General features: G+C 42.2%; 1 protein-coding gene across 6 annotated transcripts in view; it reads right to left on the bottom strand.

Annotated features, from left to right (window-relative positions):
- ADAM12 (ADAM metallopeptidase domain 12) overlaps positions 1-20621 on the bottom strand; it is a 335949-nt gene that overhangs the window by 16831 nt on the left and 298497 nt on the right. For all 6 annotated transcript variants that reach the window (XM_019555704.1, XM_019555701.1, XM_019555702.1 and 3 more), the window contains 4 exons: positions 6930-7038; positions 6635-6833; positions 3678-3755; positions 1443-1551 (listed from right to left, as the gene is read on the bottom strand). In XM_019555704.1, coding sequence (XP_019411249.1) covers positions 1443-1551; positions 3678-3755; positions 6635-6833; positions 6930-7038 — 495 coding nt within the window. The remainder of the gene's footprint in view (positions 1-1442; positions 1552-3677; positions 3756-6634; positions 6834-6929; positions 7039-20621) is intronic.

Below are 20621 nucleotides of genomic sequence, written 5' to 3'. Positions count from 1 at the left end.
CATGCAAATGTGAATAGACTATGGACTGATTTGCCTCTTACTTCGATATAAATCAAAAGTAATTCTGCTGAAGTCATTAAAGTTGAGATATTCTGGAGAAAAACTGGTACGTGAGGATTATCAAACCCTGCGAGTTACAACATCTGCAGGGGAAGAGGTGAAACAGAATGCAAAAGGCAGGGTAGATTTGTACCTTGCAGACTAAGTAAATCAGAGATGTAAAGCATACGTTTTTGTGAGTCTAAACTTACTTCATCAGACACTGTGAAAGAATATGCACAGAACAGTGTATAAAATGGAGAGAGCCACTTGAATACATATTTGTATTCAAATCACTGTATTTTGGATTGAAATCATTCTCTCTATTTTATATACTGCTCTGTGCATATCTTTTCACAACATCTCACAAAGTGAGTTTGAGTTCATGAAAGCTCATGCTATTTATCTGTTTAGTGTATAAGGTGTAAAGCTGCCCTGCCTTCTGCCTGACTTCACATGAAGATGGCTAACTATCTCTTTTTGCTCAGAGGATGCAAATGCCAATGTTTCAGGGATTGCTCAGAGGGTAATTGAATGCAGAACTTAAAGGAGGTATAAATCTTCCATTATCATCAAGTGTGAGGGGAACTTTGTAAAAATATGTGAAAGATTAATGAATATATATGATTCATTCTGATGTATTCATGAATTCTCTACCACAGAAACAACTATGAAGGCACAGTATCAAATGTACTTACTTTTTTGGGTTTGTCATATTCAGAGGTCTTGGTTTTCACATGTGTGCATGCAAAGCAGCTCTTAACATGCAAAGATGCCTGGCCCCCTGAGTTTGCACTTGTAATCACCATAAAATTTGGCCCATGTTGGGCCCATAATTGTAAATGTAGCTTTGTATGCATAACAGTACAAATGCACATTTGAAAATCAATCCCTTAAGGACACAATCAATGGAGGATGCTTTGGAGCCTCTCACTGACCCAGAAATAGGGCTAAATCTCTCTCTGACACACTAATATTAACTAAACAATTAGTTGGAACTACGGTTTGGTGTACTGTAGACTTTTACAGCAATTAAAAGGGTAAGTAACTTCTACAAATCCACCCAATAGGTCAGGATTAGAATACAAGATCTCATGGCTCTGAATCCTATGATCAGACCAGTATACCATTCCCCCCATGTTTCTGAACTACCAAACTTAACAGGGAACATTCAGAAAGTTCACTGGGGCTGTTGTGTTTACAATTATGCAATAAAAATGGCTGTTTTTCCTTTGCTAAATTTTAAGATGGTGCCAATTTGTTTGGATGAAGTTGCCAAATTAGTTGATTTGTTTTCTAGTTTTGCAGTCTCAATTCGTGTTTTCAAGAAACCTGTTTTGGATTTAGCCTTTTTTTTAAAATTTTACCATGGAAATGAGAGAGAAGAACCAGCTGTTACTAACCTGCTTGTCTAATTGGTCCGCTGTCCATGCTGCCGCCAAACCCTGGCTTGTCACAATAGGGAGGGGCCCACTCAGCCTCGCAATGGCAATTTTTTTTGTTGTTACAGACCTTAAAACAAAGACAAATGAACTAATATGGAAGTCATTTCAGGGAGTTGTGACTAAATCCTATCACGAAATAGGAGCTTTCAGTTGGGTAGAAGTACACAAGTTGGAATTAAAGCTTGTATAACAACAAGGACTCATTGAAATCTGTCTGTTGCCACAACATGGATTACACACTGATACTTACAGTGGCTGTCCAAATAGTAATATAGAACCTAATTCATTGTTTATATGGCAGCTAACAACTTGAACTGTAAGGGCCTTGTTACACAGTAATTTTTGGGTGGCTCCTGGAGCTCTTAACCCCTGAATTATCTGCACATTAACACCTTAAAGGTTTTAGGCATTTCTTACATGGCTCAAAGTTATACCACTCCAGGGCAGGATTATCTCTGATCTGCACTACCCGGCTCCATTAAGGTGTGGCCACTCCACACAGATGCACCGCTTAAATTACAGTCCTCCAGTATCCCAGGATCTCTCACACCCACATCCATAGACCAGGGACAGAAGCCCATCTTGGCTCACCAGCCCTCCAGTGGCAACTCACAGCTCCAGCTCCTAGTCCTGCCACTGCTCCCCAGGTCTCTAATGGCAAGTGGAAGGTTTCTAGACTAAGGGTGTGACAGCTCCAAACTCCAGGCTAGCCCTAGCACTGATCAACACGTGTGTGGCTCACAGAGTAAGGTGTAACAAGGCCCTACAAAATCACCAAAGAAGGAGCAATTCCCCTTTCCCATTGTCCACATGAAGTGCAGCCAGGATGTTAAAGCAGAAGACAATGACACATGTTTTGCCACTATTATAAATTCACTGAATGAGATAAATGTTTTGCTGCAGGCAAACTTGCATGTTAGCACTCTGGCTGACTTGAGTTAGCTCACGGGCTTTGTGGCAAGTTGCCAGAGGTATTTAGGTCTGCTAACACTCATCCTTACTGCTGGATGGAAGCCTTTGCCATTGAAAACTGGACAACAGATTGATTAACAGGGTTTGCAGTACAGCAGTCAGTTTAGAACACGTGAGTTCTCCACTTTGCTTTTTTCTGGGGAATCCAATTGGCATATTTTCAGCAAGGCTATATTTGGGAGGCCTGAATGATACCAAGGAAATAATCATTTACTCAGATGAAGCTTCCTCGCATAGTAGGTTTACAAGAAACATTCCAGATTCATGTAAAACATAACAACCGGTTTGTTTTTCACAGAGGAAAACAGTTAAACATTTCTTCTACACCAGTCTTGAAATTAAAGCTCTACAGGGATTACCGTCTACAAGTGTGCCAGTTCTTGTTTTGCTACTTAGAAGTCACCATATGTTCTCCATAGCACAAAGATGCCAGTCTTTAAGTCAATGCTCATTTCAGCACAGTGACAAGATACTTTATCATTGACAATGCTGATTTTTTTCAAACACAGCATGACAAAACAAGCTATGGGTTTATACATTAATTACAAAAAGGGAATTTGTAGTTTCATATAGATCTTGAAGTTTGATTTCTGTTGGCACAGACTTTCATAGCAACAAATGAACTGGTAGGGCAGTTAATTAAGATTAATATGATGCAGTCTGAAATAACTAACACTTTTGTGAAAAATAAATTGTGTTTTAAAACATTTAGGTGCTAGTTGTCTCCAAAAAGTTTGTGAATGGAAAAAGATATCATTGTTAAAATTCTATTTTCGCGCACGTAATTTTTGTTTACAGTAGTCAGTATGGTTTTGTCTTCTTTTATTTTACTCTTTTGGAAATTTTTGTTTTTAAAATACTTCAGATGCATATTACAATTCTGCTGGGACCACAAAGAAACAGTCCTGTTTGAAACATTAATGGGAAGTCCTTCACACAGGAGTGTTAGGCTTGAAACCATTCTAAAGATGACAACATTTCTTTTTATCACAATGTTAAACTTAAAAAAAAAGATTATTACTTGATCAGCTTTTTCTGTTTTAAAATCCTTCCATTTCTTGCAGTGTGTAAATGGCACAGAAAATTGATAACCGTGAAAGGAAATGCTGTAAAGACTGACTGATAGATCACAAAGAATCATTCAAAATGGCACTACAAATGAATGATTTATTGCTTAACTGGCTCTTGACTAGCAGGAAAAAATATTTCTGTAATGCTTACTCCACGTCCATGACATTTTGTTGCACATTCATGAACTCCAAATACACTCGTATTTTGGCATCGGCGATTTAAACAGATCTGGAAAACAAGGCATGAAGAATAGCTTTAATACTGTGGTAGAAAATTCCAGTGCAAACAAAATACTGTGTTACATCCTTATGAAAGCATTTTTCCAGTATTTAATTTGTCTATGCCTGATTTTACTGATTCTCATTGCTATGAGGGAAACCAAACAGGAGGTACATCCCTTCCTATGTTTTCATAAAGCCTTCAGCTCCATCCCCATACTCCATCCAACGATAGCTTAAAAGCAGATATCACTTTTGACTATCATTCAGGTTCTTGCAAGTTTGAATTTCAGATACATTTTATATCAAGGACCAGATCCTGAGCCACTGTAAAACATCAAAGCTCCACCGCAGTGGCCATGCACCTGTTTTTGCTGACTGAAGATTTGGCCATGAGTCTCCTCAAATAAATATCAATTAAAGCTGTATTACTTATGTACCAAAATAAGAAACACATCTTGTTTTGGGAAAGCAGAATGAAGGAAAACCTTTTGCCCCCCCAGAATCTCACCTACCACTAAATAGGCTCACCCAGGCTGAATGCTGGTAGCATGCAGGAACTGGCAGCAGCTGTTGGCTGGTTTAACTAATTCAGCAGCAGCTGTGACAGGGTTAAACTTTGAGCTGTGTAGCTGCAGCCAAAGGCTGAGTGATGCTGATGATGGGACTCCGTCCTTCCCATATACTGTCAGCAGTGGAGCACCCAGCGTCCCCATATCTACACTGGCATGGAAATCAGCTTCCTTGCTTGAAACGTGTCCACATTAGGAAGGCTCATTTCTGGGTGAAAAGTATGTGTGGTAGACATGCATATAATGTAATTTGACATGCCTCTACTTACAGCAATGGAGCTACATTGATTTGAACTAGTGGTGATTATGTTTATAAATTAATGTTTCAAGAGTGGATGGATTGAAAAATATGAGCCAGCATTGATTCATCTGCTATATTTGGTCAATTCCAACAATGAAATTTCCCAAGCCAAACTTAAAAAATGGAATATAGGTAAAATTATAATTTTACAGGAAATTACCAATCAGCATTAACCCAGGACAAAAGCTTTTACACATTCTTTGTTTTGTGATCATTATGGAGTTTTACATAGCTAAAAGTTGAGATAAAGCAGGTTAACAGCATCTAATAAAAAGCACCAGCTGAATTGAAAGGACTGATATAGATGATCATAATGAAAAGTTATCCCTTTCAGATTGGGGAAAAAAAGATGCTAAGCCTGAAATAATGATTAGTATGTTCTGTCAACATTTGAAAACTCAGTGTATATAGCTTCTGCTCCCCTGTAGTTCCAGTTTAGTAGGACTAAAAGTCAGTCAAATAATTAGCATGAATCAGGGATTAAAGTGATGCAGGAGATGACAGGGGTTCTTAATCAGGGCACTTACCCCCTGGGGGAAGGAAAAATGGGAAGGAAATTAGATTGGACTGGCATCAACATACATGCATGGAGAGAATATACTGTCATTACAGCAATATTCACCATTCAGATAGTGAGCATGCCCTGGCACATACAATTCCGATCACATTAAAATGGTTGCATTTCAAACGGGGTGCCTTCCTCTTAAAAAAAAAAAAAAAAGAAAGAATATTTACCTTCAGATTCAGAATCCAAAATAAATGCACTATAAGTCCACTATAAATATTAGCCTGTGTATTTGACTGATTAGGCAGATTAGAATGACAGAGGTTATGTGCGTTGTTTTTTTGTAGCATAGTTGTAATTCTTCAAGACAGGTTTTAAATCTGATACCAAAATGCCTAACAGATGTGTCAACAGAACTCCAAAACATTCAGATTCAAGAATTTACCCAAATGCTTTGGATCTTCCACTTTTTTTCTGTCTGCCCACAACATTCCAACAGCATGGAAACCCCCTTCTCCAACAGCAGCTTGGGCTCCCTTCAACCTCTCAATCCTTCAGTGGCACAACAGTCATTTTCCTTATTACTCTCTATTCCTCTCCCTTCAGCCAAAATCCTGAATAACTTGTCTATGGGAAAGCTGGCCTAAACCAATGCAAGGCAATCATCAAAGCTGGCAAAATGTGAATATGTTATAATCAGGTTTGGTGACAGCAAAAAAATTAGCATATTTGCTGGAAGTGAAAAGCTGCTTTTGCAGGCCAAAGATGCCCTCTACTTTAGCAACAGCTCCAGATCCAGGTGCAACTACAGGAACAGTATTTTCTTCAAGTGAGGTACTAAAGTGTGTGTGACGACCAGCCAAACTCACTAACTTATTCTGAAGCTTGTATGTGGCTAAAAATAATTTTGAAAAAAAACAACAGGCATGCTATGGACTGAGTTTTGTGGAACTGCCTAAATTTCACATGCATTTCATGTTTTGCCTGCCATAGTCATGAACACAAAACAGTTACTCTGAATGACCTCATGGGCATTCAAGAAGTAACTGGAACTCATGGTAAGTCAGTTTTTTGGCTTAAGTACCAAAGCCTGTTAATTCATGTAAACAACAAACCTTAAATTAAACCAAACTATAATCCTAACCTCTGGTTTTATATTTCACAGATAAATATATTTCACAAACCAGATTTTCAGTAGCTGGCCTTTATGTCTGTTCCTAAAATTATTTTCCAGGAAGTATAAGTTTTACTTGGACAATAAGTACTTGAGCGGACTCAGAGATCATTTATATGTCTACGTGACTGACACCGTATCTGCGAAACTATGTTCAGAAAGAGGCCAAATGAAGGATGGGGTAAAATGTGGCTCGGTATGAGTATGAAAGACAGCGAGAAACAAATTTAATTCTCTGTACAAACCAGAATCAGCTCTTGGCTTAGAATACAGAACTTTGCAACACTGCTTTTGTACACTGATAATCTGGCTGTTTGGGAATATTTCTGAACCTTACCTTTCCATCTTCACACTTGGTGCCTGCCAACACAAGACCAGGATCAGGCATATCATCCCCCAAGTACACGTGAGTACCACGACACAGAATCTTGCCTCCTTCCTGCAGTGGGATATTTGTTTCTATGGAAACAGCATTGGTACCGATTACAGGTCGATTTGCTCCTCCTTGACACTGGATTTTTCCACATTTGGCATCTCTGGATGGGGGAAAAAGATTTAAACAATTTTAAAAGGATCCAAAAACTGGCTTGCCTGATAACAGCCATTCATCTGAGGGCAAAGTGAGGTCTTACCTGGGTTCACATTTAGCAAAGGAACTTTTGGAGTCCTTGCCACAGTTGCCATAAGGATCCCCTGCTGAATTGACTCTCTCAAAGCAGATGCCTGGGGCGGGTTTAGCACCTGTAACACAAACAGATCAGTACCATAATCTGATGCAAGGTGTCTTTAATAATTTTATTTGAGCTCCACTGATGTTTTAGCTATATGTAAGATGTGACCTGCATACTGATGAAACACTTTCCAACAGTTGTGTTTGTTTAGCATGCTAATTGAGCAACCTGAGTGCATGGGTTTTCCATAGTTACTGGTCTCGCTTGGTAAGGCTAATTGATAAACATTACAGGCTTAATTCTCTTTTGAGATTTTGAGCTGGTGTCCCTCTCCTATATCCTCTTAGGAAATGAGAATTTCATCAAGTGCCAAACCTAGTTTAGCTAAGAGAGGTAATGAATAATCTTTCCATTAGCTCCTCTCCCTTCAGAATAGCCCACTTGATAGCAAGAACCAAGGGGCTGAAAAGGTAAAGAAGAGAGGTAGGTCACAAAAGGACAAAGAGGAAAGGAGTTTCAAATGCAATTCTGGAAAATTCAAAATGACAGGAAAAACTGGATTTAGATGGTACTTATGCTGTAGTGAACTGGCTGAGCTAGGAGGATGTCCATGACAGTATGCAGCACTTAGTGATTCTTAACCAGGGTGCCCTGGCACCTTGCGGTGCCTTGATAACTTTTCAGGGGTACTGTAGGGTGTCATGCAATGTTAGCACTGTTAGGTGGACAAATATGATTCAGAAGATAAATTTCAGCGATTTCAAATAGGAATCCATAGTGTTAAAACATTCTCAACTATTGCAGTCTGAGCTTTTGAAACAGAAGAATAGCTGTATTATTTTTCTGCAGTCACACAAATCAAGTGAAAACTAAGAGCTGGCATTTTCTGAGGGGTGCCTTGAATCTATCAAGAGGTGCCTTGAATGTAAGCAGGGTGAGAACCACTGACCTAGATCTGGAAGACCTATGCAAACCTTTTTATATCCCAACATGACATCTTCACTGGTGGTAGCCATAATACTACTGCTTGTCCAGACAAGCCCCTCATTCATAGATTTTCAGACCAGACAGGACCACAAGATCATGTAGTCCAGTGTTTCTCAACCTTTCTAGATTCAAGGCATCCCTTGGAAAATGCCAGCTCTTGGTTTTCACTTATTTTTTACTATAGAAAATGAGCAAGTCTTCTGTTGCAAAGAACTTAGAAATACCACAACAGGTCAGGCTGTCTCTATCACTATGAATTCCTATTTGAAATCTCTAAGTTTATCTTGTGTATCAAGTTTGCACACCTAACAGTGCTAACATTGTGTGGCACCCCTGAACCACTCTCAAAGCATCTAAAGTACCCTGCCTGACTTCCTGTCTATCATACCTTAGAATTTCATCCAGCTATACTGAGCCCAGTAACTTGCTGATGAAAAGGTATCTTTCAGAAAAGCATCTGAGTCTTCCTTTGAAAACTTCAAGGGATGGTGAATACACCATACCTCTTGATGGTTTGTTTCAATTATTAATTACTCTGATTGTTAAAACATATCTTTTCTCTCATTTGCATTGGCCTGGCTTCCACTTCCATGTTTTTATTATGCCTTTCTCTGAGAAGTTAAAAAGCTTTTTATTCCTTTATAGTTTCCTCCAATGGAGACACTTGATCACCAAAATCAAGTCACTGTGAGTGTGTTTCAAGCACAACTATGCATAGGCGTGCTCTGTGCAAGGTTAGATGGCACAATGGTTAAAATTTAAACAGATGCCTGAAGAGCTGTCTACATTACCACACTTACCTTTGATACCACTGATTGAGTTGCACTGGTGGGTAATTTTTCAAAATAAAGTCCCTCATGTAGGATGCAAACAACGAATGTTGGACTTATGTCACAATCAGCAAAACAAAGCATCAAAATAAAAGTATTTGAAAGCCTTCAGGCTGAGAATACTACAAGTTTAGCACATTTATGCCCCTCATCCTTAACAATAGGAGCAGAATATCTCATATAGCGTTCCAATTGTCAAATGTTTTGAGCTATTTCCAATCGTGTCTGTTTGTGTGCACACAGTACATTATTTGTTCAAATCATCATGATATTTCCATTAAAAACCTTAACAAGAGGAAGAGGGCTTTAGGAAGGTTCATATTCTTGAAGCATAAAATGTAAATTAAAAAGAATTACAGTTTGTGTGGCTGTTTTCACTAAAAAAGGGAAAGATTAAAGCCTCAATTACTTATCTACATTTCACAGTCAGAAGCTTGACTAAGATTATCCTTCACTGAGCAGTAAACTACTAATATTATGGACAACATGTAACATCTTTAAGAGCTGTTTAAAGATGGCTGCCCCTTTTCCTTCTTACTTTTCACATGTTGAGACCCAGAAAGTAGGGCAGAGAGGGAACAAATATGAGCTGGTGGCTCCCTGGAGGGAGGGACAAGAGCCTGAAATTCTTTGAACGATTACTATCAGGCTTGCTGAGTTCAGGATGTTTCTCAAATCTGGGACTATTAAAAAGCACTCTCATAGGATCCTTTCATTTTTTCATTAAACCACAAGCAATAATCATAAATCAACTGAAACATCTAGAAAAAGGTGCTATTCAGAAGAAAAAAAAAATGGAGATTTTATTATCTGTGTGAAGTTTTGTCTGTGACTTCCAGTGCAAAAGCAGTAGCTATTCAGTTTCAGAAAAGTCTTAAAATGTGCACAAGCTAAGACTTTCTTTGAGTAAAGAGGTTGTATAGGAAATAACGAGCGATAAGCTCAGAGACCAGGTAAACCCAACTGCTTTTCCTCCTATATCTACAAAGACCTATTTATTTAGCCCCAGCTTTCCACCTGACCTGAGGAATGCAGAACACAATAGATCTTGTGCAATTGTTCTCAGTCTCTTTTTTCTCTGCTGAGAAATCTTCCAAGGAGAATCATTCAAATAATGTGTTACATTAATACAGTAACTGAATGTTTCCCTTGAGGATGTATCAAGGTAATGCTTCATTCCAGCAGCTCAGGATGTTATATGAACACTGACTGGCAAAACAAAAGTACCCCTTGTGATCATCTGCCTGGACTGTATCAAGATCAGCCTTATGCCATGTATGCTAAAGAGCTGGATGAAAAACTAGTGTGCTTCAGTTTTTGTCCTACTTGATTCTCCCACTTCCCCCTGAGAGTAGGATGCCAACTGTTCTTTTTTGAAGCTGGACACAGCCAATACGTTACAGATGAGAAAAGCGGGCTTGCAGGAAGGGGAGCATGTCCCATAATAGTCTCTTCTAGCCCAACTCATGTTCCCTAACAAGGGAATAGACCTAGTAAATGACAAAAAGCACTTCCCCGCTAGGCTCTGACCACACTGTATGGAACAGCACCCGACTCCCAGTTATCATCTGGAAATCAAAGCTTCACTCTAATTTTTGCCTCAGCAAAAACACAGTATGCTATGGGGCTTGCGAGTCAGATGGTTGCAGCTTCCTCCAACTGGTCTTTTTCAAGGTTTGGATTGTATTATAGCTGAAAAATCTATAAACAGATATGGAAAATGAACAGATGGATCTACCAAGTTAAAAGAAAGATTTCAAAGGATGCTTAAAGAAGAGAATTGCCATGTTGTGTTTCTTGAGGAAATCCATTTATCATAATTTCAGCCACAGACTGAAGCAGAAAGCAGAGTCTTTCTCGATTTTGCTTCCTCAAGAGGCAGAGACAAAATGATTTGTGAAAGATTTCCAGTGACTATTAAGCTCCTTGAACTGGATGAGCAGAGCTTATTTCACTTTGCTATTGATAATTATGGTGTTGTGACCCTATAATTAAGGTCCTGTCAGCCTTTCCATTCTGAACCTCTTTTAAGAAATTAAATCAGCTGTTTGAAATCACATCACATTAAAACATGCCACTGAAGTTGTCAGCCTCAATACATTTATTTCAGATCTGTAAACGGATAAACTCATTTCTTTGCTTATAACATAAGAACAAATAGAGGCTATATGGTTTCAGATGCTGCTATGACCTGCTTCAGAAAAACCTTAGTAGTAATTCAGAAGGAGGAGAAAGATTAATACCTGGGGAGAGAAAGATTTCTGACAGATATGGAGGTTACAAACGCAATGAAACACTACAGCAGAGTATTTAACCATGTTAGTCTGAAGTCAAGTAGAAGGCAGGGCAGAGTGGCACCTTAAGACATAAGCTTTTGTCGGTGACAGCCTATTTCATTATATGCTACGAAGGAACTTGCAGAGGGCAGGAACTATATCCTTAAATGTAAGAGGCATGAAGGAGAAGACAGATATTTGGGTTTGGTGCCCAACATTGTCACAGACTTTCTGGGAAGTCAAATCACTGGCACACTGGAAGTCAAACCACAGGCAAATCAATTAGTCCCTTTGGGCATGTCTACATGGGATGTTTACTGAACAATTGACTAATTAGCCGAGCAATAAATGTCTCCGTGTCTACACGTGTGCCCGTATTAGGGCACGCAAAACTAACATACTCTGCAACAGGGTAGTACCTGTATTTTCTTACAAGTCAAATACAAAGAAATTTTTCATGTGAGGCAGTGCACATCTAGATCCTGCCCCTGCTGGCTGGGGGCATAGCGTGCTTCAGTGCAGCTCTAGCTGGCAGGCAGCCCCTGTGCTGAAGCACCCTTGTGCCCCAGCCAGCTACCCTGCAAAATGTGGAGCCTGGCTGGAGCAGCCTGGGCTAACAGAGGAGCTGGGGGGGTCAGCCTGCCAGTCCGGGCTGCTCCGACCAGGTTCCACGTGCTGTGTCTGAATAAACTTCAAAGCAGTATGCACTGGAGTTTTTTGTTCCCAGGCACATGTTCAAACAGCATGCCCAGGAGCAAAAACCTCTGGAGCAATAAGCTCTGAAGTTTATTTGTGTTCATTAATTACTCATGTAGGTGTGCTCTTTGTGTTTTAGCTCCTGATCACTAAAATGGGAAAAATACTTCTCATGAATGGGAGATCTGATACTCAGACACTACACTAATCACCACTTATACAGGAGTCTGTTCTAAGGGGAAGGAGACAGTCCTGGTGGGCATTTGTTTTGCCTTTTAAAGTCTTCATTCTCCATCCTTTTAAATTCACTCTTTACTGCTTTGGCAGTGCTAACCTCCTTTATTGTACAGAATACCCTAGTGGCAGAAGCTGGTGTGGTGCCTGTACCACTGGTTACTAACCCTAGCCCTAATTCAGAGACTCTCTCCTGTCAGAGACGTTCCTGTTGACAGTCTGTAAAGGATAAAGGAAAGTTGCTCTGTTTTGCACAGACTAATCTGCTGGTTCTCCCTGGGATCCCGCTCTCTGCTAGTTCTGCTGGGATCCTGGAAGATCAGGCTTAACATTACCTAAAACTGTAATAGTCGGGTTAATTGTGATTTTGTGCATAGAAAGGTAATTTGCATTTGCCATTGTATAGTTAGAGCAGGGACACCCATTAGTATCAAGGCCCCCCCCTCAGGAAATGCCAGCTCTAAACTTTCACTTATGCTGAACTATGGAAAATTAATAGAGCAATTCTCTGCCAAAGACCTCAGAGAGACCACAGAACGTTTCTATGACGTGGATCCCTACTTGAAATATCTGGGTTTATCTTATGATTCATACATAGATGCTTGCATACCCAACGGTGCAGCACCCCATGACACTTAGGCTTTTGTGGCATCTTAGTTGAGAATCACAGAGTTAGAGGCTAAATCTTTTTAAAACTCTGTTTAACTATGATCCCATGTAAAATGGCTGACTAATAGTTTAGTCAGTCAGTTTAGATGGGGGCAGCCTGTGTTACCAGATCCTTGCTTATTGTGATTTACTACTGAATTTGTTTCTATTTTTTAATTCCTAGAAGTTCCAGTGTTGAGAAGGAGCTACTCATGGTAAACAGACATCGCAATCTTCTACCCAATCACCCATGTAAGAGCAAACTCCACTCTTCTACAATGAAAGCCTTTCCTAAGCCTTCGTTTGAACCTGGAAAAGCTTTAGAAGTAGATGAGCACTTCAGTTTGTCCCCAAATAACCAAGTATCAGGAAGTCCTCATGTAGAATAAATCTTTGACCAGCAGAGCACTACCCCACTTTTATTTCATATCAATGTTGAATTAGCTCAAAAAACACTCCCTCATCCTTGAAACTGCAGTAGTGTAACACAGACAGACTCTGACCAAATATGAAGTCAGATACTGGAGAAGACCAGCTTGGCTTAGCAGGGAACTCTTCAGTGAGCTAAAACACAAAAGGAAGCTTACATGAAGTGGAAATGTGTACAAATGACTAGGGAAGAGTATAAGAGTATTGCTTGGGCATGCACAACTGGAGTTGCAGCTAACAAGGGACATAAAGGGTTTCTACAAATACGTTAGCAACAAGAGGAGGATCAGGAAAAGTGTGTGTCCCTTACTGAATGGGGGAGGCAACCTTATGACAGAAGATGCAGAAAAGGCTGAAGTATTCAATGCCTTTTTCACCTCAGTCTTCACAGGTAAGATCAGGTACCAGACTACTGTACCAGGCAGCACAGTTTGGGGAGGAGGTAAGCAGTCAACAGTAGCAAAAAATAAAGCCCAGGGACTGCTTAGAAAAGTTGGATGTGTACAAGTCCTTGAGGCCATACAAAATGCACCCAAGGGTGCTAAAGGAGTTGGCCAATATGATTACAGAACCACTGGCCATTATCTTTGAAAACTCATTGGGAGAGATCATGGCTTACTCGAAAAGGGAAAATATAGTGCCCATTTTTACAAAAGGGAAGGAGAAGGATCCAGGGAACTACAGACCAGTCAGCCTCAGTCCCTGGAAAGCTGATGGACCAGGTCCCCAAGGAATCCATTTCCAAACACTTGGAGTAGGAGGAGGGGCACCTGTACATATGCAGAGAGGCAGCTCCAACAGGTTGTAATTACAATGTGTCAGAGAAGACTCAATTGAGTCTGCTTTGATGTTAATTACTGTACTCCAGCAAACTTCAGTGTCATGTGTATCAGGGTCCCCACACTGAAATATTGCGGTGAGAGTGCTTTAACTAAAGCTGGTTCAATAAGCTTTAGTTGAAGTACCACCATCACCATTTTCAGCATGGGGACACTGATACACATGATGCTCTGGGCACTTTAAGTAGAGCAGCTCTCAGAGCCACTCTAAAGTTCCCCTTCCCCCTCACCTCCCCGAGCATGTCTACAAATGCTGAAGGTGCTTAGGAACAGTCAGCACAGATTCACCAAGGTCAAATCGTGCCTGACCAACCTGCCTGCCTTCTATGACAAGATGACTGGCTCTCTCATCAGAAGGGTAGTAAAGCACTGGAACAGGTTACCCAGAGAGGTGGTGGAAGCTCCATCCTTGGAGGTTTTTCGGACCTGGCTAGACAAAACTTTGGCTGGGATGATCTAGTTGGGGCTGGTCCTGCTTTGATCAGGGTGTTGAACTACGTGACTTCCTGAGGTCCTTTCCAACCCTCATTTTCTATGATTCTACATCAGCTTTACTATACACAGAGGCACACATGCATACATTCACCTGCTTTCCCCTTCCCTATCTTCCAAGAGTCATTTGCCTGTCACTGTAGAAAATACCAGCAGTCTAAAAGTGAACATTACCTCCACTCCTAGGAAATCAATAACTCGTGTCTTTTCAATTGTATCTAAATATCTAGCTGTCTTCTGAAAATGCCAATAAAACAGCAGGCATATATAACTGTGTTACTATTGATATATATTTTAGTCATATTAACTGTCAATAGGTCAGATTAACAGCAAGATGACTTTTTTGAACAGGACATGTAAAAAACAAAAGTTTCAAACAGAAACATTTCCTCCTTTTAGAATTAAAAAAACATGGCACATATACCAGACTGAAACAGGGCAAATCTTTGGATTTTTGCAGCAGAATGGATTTTTGCCTGGGCTTTAAAAATGAGAATACACTATAATGTTTAAAGACTCTCTTCACAGTGAGTCCACCTGCAACTACCTTTCTGGTCCTGTTTGAAGGTGTAGTGAAATGCACAATAGATATTTTGCAAGTGGTCTTGATTTAATGCCAGCCTTAAGACCCCAGTTAGGAAAACCTTTGTACACCTCATAAAAATGAGGTGCAGCTTTTCACTGAAGACAGGAGTCCCGCTATAGGTCATGTGTCTGGCTCTGTGGATTTTAATGAAGGTACTTCTGATTTACACTTGTGTCACCAAGTTCAGAATTAGGGTTTGGTTACATGTCTATCAAACTGTCTTTAGGACTGTCTGAAAATAAGATAAAGAACTGTTCTGTATCCCTTCAACACGACTGCAGTAGAATTAGTACCCTTAACGAAGTAGGCAACTGCTGCTGCTGCTGCTGCAGTACAACTGCACAAATACAGAAGGGCTAGATGAGGGTTACCAGCATCATAAAAACTTTACATCAGTGCTTTCTCATGTGTCCATTTCATAGTCATTTTTATCATGCAAACATGGTGGGGGTGCTTGTTATTGGGACTAGTCTGAAGAAAAAAGGTTATTCTGGTTAAACTTTCATGTCCATTTTGGACCCTGTACTCACACCAAAGACCATTGAACACTTTTCAAATAACCTAACTGGTAGCTCATGGCAGATGAACTTTGTATTAGAGCACATGCTGGGCAGCATCTTACTGGTGACAGGGAGAGAACTAGCCCGGAGCACTGCAGCTTCCAGAGGAAGCTCCTACTCAGGAAATGAAGCTGGCAACCCAGGCCTGGCCATTCAGCCAGCTGACCTTTAGCTGATTTTTCTGTGTGACAGGAATTATGGACAGTTCAACTGAGTAGCTTCCCATGGCACAGGAAACTGTTTTACAAAGAGTTGTTGTCATTGTATAAGAGAAGGCTTCCCTGTATCCATGGGATTAGAAGTCCCAGTATCACTAACAGAGGATGTCATAACCAGGGATCCTGGTTTTTCCTGATAAAAATTGACAAATTTTCTGATACCCCCCCAAATCCATTATCAAAATGAATGCCCCCTGCCACAGCCCCCTAGCCCTGCTGGTGCCCCTCTCTCCCGTCCCACAGCTCCCTGGCCCTGCTCCTGCCCCTCACTCCCCCCACAACTCCCCCATCCCTGCTGGTGCCCCTCACCTCCCACCCACACCTCCTGCTCCCCCAGCCCTGCCAGAGGGGGCTCCCAGCTGCCAGGGCTATGGGGACAGGGACTTGGATCTGGTGGATGCTGCAAGACAGCAGAGCCTGCCTCCCCCCCGCCACTGTTTGCCTGCTGCAGGCTTGGGTGTGGGGGGCTGCTCTCCGCTGCAGCGTGCACTCCCAGAGTGCAGGGGGATCCATGCCCCCCACATCTGTGCATGGGGCAGGGGTTGTGTACTGCTGGCTGCAGGCTCCCACCCTGCTGCCCTCCCCCAGGGCCTCAGCTTGGGTTGTGCGACCTGGTGCTGCAAAGAACAGCGGAGCCATGCAGGAAGCTGCCTGGAGCTGCAAACTCCATGCTGCCCTGGCAAGGCGTACCCTGTCTGTGCACCTGCAGCGGGGGCGGCAGCATGGGGTTGCATACAGGTGACACAGGCAGTGTGGAGCTGGCAGCAGCAAGCAGCTTCCTGTACGGCTCCACTGTTCCCTGCAGCACCGGGTCGTACATTCTGGGCTGCAAAGGTCCCAGGGGAGGGCAGCATGGTGAGGAGTACAAGCCTGAAGTGGGTGGTGCACAGCCCCCGCCCCACACACAGATCTGGGGGGCATGGGTTGTCCTACCCCCCAGGAGTGTATGCAGTGGCAGGGAGCCGGCCCTGCCTCCTGGATGAGCTGCCATGGACCCATCCTGCTCCCTGCTGGGGCACTGCAGCTGTGCATTGTGGCCCTGGGCCCCAAGCCCCAGGCATTGTCCAGCTGGGCAACAGTCCCAGCCCCAGCCCTGCTCAATTCCCTCCCTATTGGGGTCTCAACCCCCCACCCTCCCAATTTACCTGTGGGAGCTGCTCTTCAGGCACCACCTGCCTGACTGCCCTCCTCCCACTCCCTCCCAGCCCCTTGCAGGCTGAAACTCTGTCAGTTTGTAGAGGACTCATCACAAAACTGCAAAATCCACAGGTTCCTCCTGTAAAATGAAAAATCCGTATTTGCCTCCAGTAAAAGGTAAAATGTGGTTTACACTGTTTTTTCTGTGGGAAATGGAAAACCCTGGTCATAACCAACCAAGGGGTTGTAATAATGCTGCCAGTGTTTACTATTTGTGGATTTGAAGGAGTATTTCAGATGACTAACTTATGAGACATAAAAATTAGATGCATTTATGAGTGTGCCTGCATGTATATCCACCTACACTTACATACACACATAGACACTTATATAAACAAAATCATGTTTTTAATTAAACATTTTTCTCTGAAGTAGTGGCAATTATCACTTGAGTGACCTTAATACTTCTCTGACAAGGTTCTGATCTAGGGTCTGAACAAGGATCAGTGAAGGCAGCAGAGCAGCTTCCACTCATTTTGGAATCAGTAAACCTGATGTGGGAATTAATGTTGTATTTACAGTTGAGATTCACAACAGAGTTGAAGGCAGGAAGATAACGGAAAGGAAAGAGGATGAGCATTACTTTAAATGAAACAGTAGCATCTAGCTCTTGTATAGTGTTTTCAGCAGTAGGTCTCAAAGTGCTTTACAAATGAGGTCACTATCGTCCCCATTTTACAGATGGGGAAACCTGGGAATAGAGAAGTACAGTGATGTTCTTTGTCCTCACTTTGCTTTCCTGGGTTTGGGGTGGGATAATACTGTGGTGGCTATTAAGTCCTGGAGCAAGTCACCAGGATTAGAGTCTTGTAAAGTGTGGTCAGGATTTGGAGCCCAGTCCCTGTTGTGGATGTAGCAGTTCTTGTGTCTTAGCCCAGCTGGGGAGCTGAGCCTATCTGCAGTTCAGGCCCAGGAACCAGGATAGGTCTGACTCCCCTTCTCTTGAGTTCTTCTGAAGTGTTTTTCCTCCAACTGGAGCTCTGGGATTTGGGACTAGGAATTTTGGGGTATGTTCCCCCGCAACTAAAGCCACCACGTGGAAGCCGCTCTACGGCTTCTCAGGGAGCAATGAAGGACCCCGTGCACTGTAGAAGAACTCATGCTCACTAGCAGCTCCCTGAGACGTAGCAGATCTACGGAGCAGCTTATAGGACTCTTCCGTTGAGTAGCAGGTATAGGAGCACTGCCCCACTCCCAGAACTAGCCCTTGCGTGAGCCTCCCACCCCCCCATCTCAAACTGCCTGGGCATGGGTGGAGTCTCCCCAAAAGGGGTTCAAACTAGAGACTGTACGTTGTAGTTGGTAGTGTTTTAAACTGCATTTGGTGTTTTCCTTTGTTTTCCTTGCCTTTGTGTCCTGTAATAAATCTGCCCTGTGTGTTTACACTGCTTGAGAGGAAGGAGTTTTGTTTACATGGTACACCCCAGCCAAATTCAGTGATCCCAGGTTTCTGGGTAGGGGCTTGAGCCACAGTGAAAACTTACTGGGTACTCCAAAATTTGAACCCAGCCTTTGTTGCTGCCATCTGCTGCCCAGCAGAAAGATTACATTTAAATAGAAGATGACCCTGATTATAAGATGATGCCCCAATAATTAAATTGTATATAAGTAAAATTTATAAATACATTACAATTTTATAGGTATAGAATCGAATTATTGAAGGTTTGCCTTGAATTTGTTCCTCTCCCACTGCTATAGCCAGAAAAATAAATCTAGGGGGTTCAGGTAGCCCTTTGTTCTCTATTTCCCCCACCTTTTCCCCCTGGCAGCTCCTTCCCCCTCTCCTTACAGTCAGACCCTGCTCTCGCTGAGCACATGGACATGAAGAACAAACTTGAAAACAATAACCTTGAAATTAAACATGGCTGTAGCAATTCACATATAGTACCCATAAACTTAGTTCATAGAGGCATGTTACCTTTTGTTGGAACTGCTGCAAGTTTTAGCATAGGTGTTTCATAAAGAACCTTTCAGCAGCAGTTTGGTACTTACTGTATTGAGTATAAATTATGCATATTATTAGTCCAAAGCCAAAAGGTATTTACAACATAGTTCACTGGGCTGGGCCCCATAAGAGTCAACACTATTACAAGGCATGGTAAACCACAACATTGCATACCATTCAATGAATCTCTCTGTTGTGCCCTCTCTCAGCCTGGTGCATATGTTTAGTGTGGGCCCACCCTTCACAGCGACCCTACAGCTCAGCTCTGCTCAGTACAGTATGTGTGTACAGTGGAGTCGCATCTTACGCAGGAGTTAGGTTCTAGAGTTAGTGCAGCGCGTAAGGTGAAAATCACATATAGTCAAAATTACTCTTGGAAATCAGCTGGCCTGCACCAAACTTCCACCCAACCAGTGTGCACAGCTTCCCAGCAGGGCTGCTCCCAATGTAGCTGCTTGGCCCCATGCCCAGTGCTGTGGGGGGCAGCTGCAGGTTGAATCCAAACAACTGGCACTACAGGGCACACGTGTATGATGAATTCGTGTAAGTTTAAATGCATGTATGATATGACTCCACTGTATACTCCAGATCCTTTCACAAAGGATCCATGTGCTAATTAGACCCTGCTCATGACTGGAACCAGGTGTTTGTGTTACAAGTCCTGGGATGCTCTAAAAAATTACATACAGATAAGGTGCAGGGCAATCTGGTCCAGCTTCACCTCATAGAGGGTGGGGCCACACTACTCATATGTGCCAGGCTGAGAGAAGAGGCAACAGAAAGAGTGATGTTGTGGTTCACCATGACTTGAGAGTGATGGGGATTGCACTTAATGGGAATTAGCAAATGTTTTGTTAGATGGGTTGCACTAGACTACTTCCAGGTTCCCTTCATCACTGAAAGCCTGATTAATGCCTTAAAGGCAGAGAAAAGGATCAACAGAACATTGGGGTGTAAGGAGTACAGGAAGAGAGACCTGAAGCTCAAAACAATGTCAGTGGTGGCAAGTAAGCAGGAGGTGGAAAAAGAGTTGAAGAGCAGAAATGAAGGTCTGGAAACAGATGGAGAGTTGACAAAGGTGAGAAGTGGCCATGAAAGGAAGTGTCAGTGGGAGCAACAGCAGAGGCAAAAACAATGGCAGCAGTGATGGCGAAGAAGAAAGCGATGAGAATGATGAGCAGGAGACAGGGCGGGAGCAGCAAGAGAAGGTACGTTGGGTGAGAGACAGAGGACAGCAGAAACATAATGGCAGGCCAGCCTACTAGGATTGACATGGTGGAAAGACATGGAAAGCACAATAAGAGATGGTAGGGAGGATGAAAGACTGTGGATAAAGCTAGTATTGGCCGGTGATGAAAAGGAAATGAGATTAGTGTTAAACAGATAAGACTGTTTAGAAAAGATACTGTTTGCAATACTGGAGGTGCAGCCAGAGCACCTAACTAGCTTACTTGCTTTTCTAAACAAAAAGTCTTGGCAAATCATTTACTGGAATGGAGGTGGATGTGATATTTTTTGGAAGAAATATACAGAGGAATGTGGAAGGGAGGAATTAAGAGGGATAAGTTTTATAGCAGGAGAAAGGAAAAGGGAATTTCGTAGATTTCATAGACATTAGGGCTGGATGGGACCTCGGGAGATCATTGAGTCCAGCCCCCTGCCCAAAGGGCAGGAAGTCAGCTGGGGTCATAGGATCCCAGCAAGATAAGCATCCAA

The sequence above is a fragment of the Crocodylus porosus genome, unplaced genomic scaffold (genome assembly GCF_001723895.1).
Source record: "Crocodylus porosus isolate Cpor-Errol unplaced genomic scaffold, CroPor_comp1, whole genome shotgun sequence".
Lineage (NCBI taxonomy): Eukaryota > Metazoa > Chordata > Crocodylia > Crocodylidae > Crocodylus > Crocodylus porosus.
This window is presented reverse-complemented; position numbering and strand designations above follow the sequence as displayed.